Genomic DNA, 3176 nt, shown 5'->3' with positions numbered 1-3176 from the left:
AAAAAAAAAAAAAAAAAAAAAAAAAAAAAAAAACTCAAATCTGACCCGATTCTGGAAAACGCGACGGCCTTCCTATTGAAAACAGTTTACCCTCCGATGAAATTCGCGATACAACGCAACGTGATTTTTATCTATCAAAGTTGAACAGGATGGCAACAGGGAAAGGTGGAGAGGGATGATCGGGTAGAGAGCGAAAAAAAAAAAAAAATAAAACAAAAGAGGAAAAAAGAGAAAGAGAAAGAGAGGAGGGGAAGGAAAAAAAATTCTTCCATCTTCTCTGGCGTGAAATTATTTTTTTATTAATCGAGGAGGGGGATAAAGGGTAGAAATAAAAATGGGAGAAAATCGTGGGCAACGGCTATTTCGAAAACGCCGCGACTCGTCCACGGTGTTATCGATATTACATTTATCAGCGAGAGAGGTCGCATCGAACCACCTTTCCTTTTCCGCCCTCTTTTTGCATCCTCCTCTTCCTCGTTATTTTTTTTCTTTTAATACGCCGTATTTTCTCCTCGATGATATATGTATATTTTTGTTTCCACGAAACGAAATGGAAAGAAAAAAGGGAGGAAAAGGAGGATAGAAGATAGGTGGCGAGCTGTCACGGTACTCGAATTCGCGACAAACGAACACCGCTTGTTATTGGAATCGTATTAATCCGGAGGAGAGGCGAGACTCGTATCTTTTCCGCGATAAATTCTCGGCGGTTGGCAGAAGAAAAAAAGATTACAAATCATCCCGCGGCTCCCGCCGTGGATCTTTGCATTTTCATTGGGGCAAATCGCGATTTCCTCGTGTTTCTCTCTCTCTCTCTCTCTCTCTTTCTTCTCCCTTTCTTTCTCTTTCCCTTTTCCTCTCTCCCCCGTTCAAAACGGGGATAAAAATCATTGGAGTTGCGCGTTGACGCTTTCCACGGAATGAAAATAGAAATGGGAGAGAAACAGAACCCTTCGATATATATTTCATCCCCGGATTTTAATGGCGCTTCGATTAAACGTCCCCGAGAATTTGAGGCACGAGCAGCTCGCCCATTATTTTACGAGCGTGTGGATTCTTGCCTGTATAGAACTTCCGACTCGTATCGTGGAGTATGTTCTAAGAAGGAATGTCTTAAGACGATGAGAGGAGGAGAAAGGGAAAAACACATCCTTTTATTTCTTCTTTAATCCCGTCGATATCTTTCCGCGAAATCTAACGATTTCGAACAATCAAATCGAATCGAAGAGATTATTAATCACCCGTGGACGCACGTAAACGTCTCTTTTCTCGATCGATTTAATTGTCTCGAAATAATCGGGAAGAAGAATCCGGCATCAACGTTACGTGACGAGAATACAATGAATGGAATTAAGATATGCTCGAAACATGGTTGGAACATCGTTGTGTACCGAGAATAAAATTAAACGAAAAACCCGCGAGATTAGGAAACGTTTTTCCTTCCAGAGATTACATCGAAACATTCATCGCGATATTCGTCGCGTGGTTGGGAGACGAGAGGAAATTAAAAAAAAAGGAGGCATCGAGTTATCGCGCGAGGGATGATTCCTCCCCCTTAGCGAAGAAATATCTCTAGAAAGACGGAGAACGGATTCATCCCAATTACAGTATTTTCACGATTGGACGCGTCGATCGAGCGGATGGACCGCAGGAATCCGCGATTACGTAATCGTGGGAAGAAGGGAGCAAATATGGGCAGAGAGAGAGAGAGAAAGAGAGCAAGAGAGAGAGAGGGACTTACCTCGTTCAAATCGATCTCCTCTTGGGAATTCAGGTCCGGACACTTGAGGATCGAATAGTCCGCGTCGACCGAATTGTCGGCCCTCGTGACACCGGCCAGAATCAGCATCACTAAGCACCACTTCATCGTCCGCGATGTATATATCCGCCGTTTGGAATACCTCCAAAGTCCCTTGTTCCTCTTTCCCGTCACGCGCGCGCCAAATCAATCGGCGGGGACGCTCCAGGCTAGAACATGGACGCGTTGATCGAGCGATCGTCGATCGTTTTTTTTTTTTTTCTTTCTTTTTGCTGCCCGCTCGCCTCCTCCTCCTCCTCCTCCTCCTATCTTTCCTCGAGGATCTCGAGCCTCGAAACGAAAGAGGAGAAGCGGACCTCGAAAGAAGGAATTGTTGTGTCCGGTTGAATTTCTTCGGAGCGGAGGAGGAACAACAATCGTCCTGTGATTCAGCGCGACCGGTGATTCGGTATGGCGAAAACGAGAGGCGACATCGTAAGCCGCGTCTCCACGACTAATATTTTCCAACCGAGTCACGCAACTCCCCCCGTTTCTTCTTTCTCTCTCTCTCTCCTTCTCTCTCGCTCGCGCTTCTGGAACGATTTAATTGAACGCCTCGCTCATCCCCGCGCCGCTCCGTGATCGATGGCTCAACGCATCGCTTTCGATCCGCTCCTCTCTCTCTTTCTCTCTCTCTCTCTCTCTCTCTTCGGCGATCTTCGCGAAAACTCTTTCTTCCCGCGCACGATTCCTTTTTATCTTATGTTATCCTCAACCCTTTGGTCGAGCGGGCATCGTAAGGTGCTCGATGGTGCTCGATGGAAGGAACGATCGATACAGGCCCTCGATGAACTCGGTGTCACTTATCGGTAGCTCGTCAGGGTGCGCGCATTTTACGAACGCGGGGATTCCTCTTACGAATTCCTCCGGTAGACGATCACGATAGAATCGCGAAAGTTATCCGATGGGAGGAGAAGCAGGATCGTGGACGATCTTTTCTTCCGTTGACGTCCAAAAACTCTCCCTCTCTCTCTCTCTCACTCTGGATCCAAAAATTCGAAAGATCCAACAGGATGGAGGAGAGGAGAGCGACAAGAACGCGTTCGGGAACGCACGAGAACGCACTTGAAAACACTGGGAAAAAGAAGAAGAAGAAGAAGAAGAACTGCAATTGTGATTTATCGACGCGTTGCCCGTGGATCGCGATACACTTTGGTTGGAAAACCGATGATCTATCTAAGTGGTCCCGGCGAGCGATCGAGAGAGGAGGCAGGGATGTGCACGCGGCGCAGTCGTAGGGCACTCTGGCGTTCCCAGTCTGGTTGCTGCTCGCTTGGTCCTCGCCGCGTCCGTCCGCCCGTCCGATCGTCGCGACGCCTTCTTCGAGCGCGGGGAGGGGAGCGGGAAAATAAGAATGGACGCGAGAGGATCGGTGGATTAT

At 47.5% G+C, this 3176-nt stretch overlaps 1 protein-coding gene across 1 annotated transcript in view; it reads right to left on the bottom strand.

Annotated features, from left to right (window-relative positions):
• Positions 1-3061, bottom strand: part of LOC102679404 — a 47759-nt gene extending 44698 nt beyond the window's left edge. Inside the window, exon 1 of the mRNA XM_006610011.2 lies at positions 1739-3061. Within this exon, the coding sequence (XP_006610074.1) occupies positions 1739-1864 (126 nt within the window). The 5' untranslated portion in view covers positions 1865-3061. The remainder of the gene's footprint in view (positions 1-1738) is intronic.
• Positions 3062-3176: the final 115 nt, after the last annotated feature.

This window comes from Apis dorsata, unplaced genomic scaffold (genome assembly GCF_000469605.1).
Source record: "Apis dorsata unplaced genomic scaffold, Apis dorsata 1.3 scaffold_68, whole genome shotgun sequence".
Taxonomy (NCBI): Eukaryota; Metazoa; Arthropoda; class Insecta; order Hymenoptera; family Apidae; genus Apis; species Apis dorsata.
The sequence above is the reverse complement of the archived record's forward strand: the minus strand, read 5'-3'. Positions and strand labels throughout refer to the sequence as shown.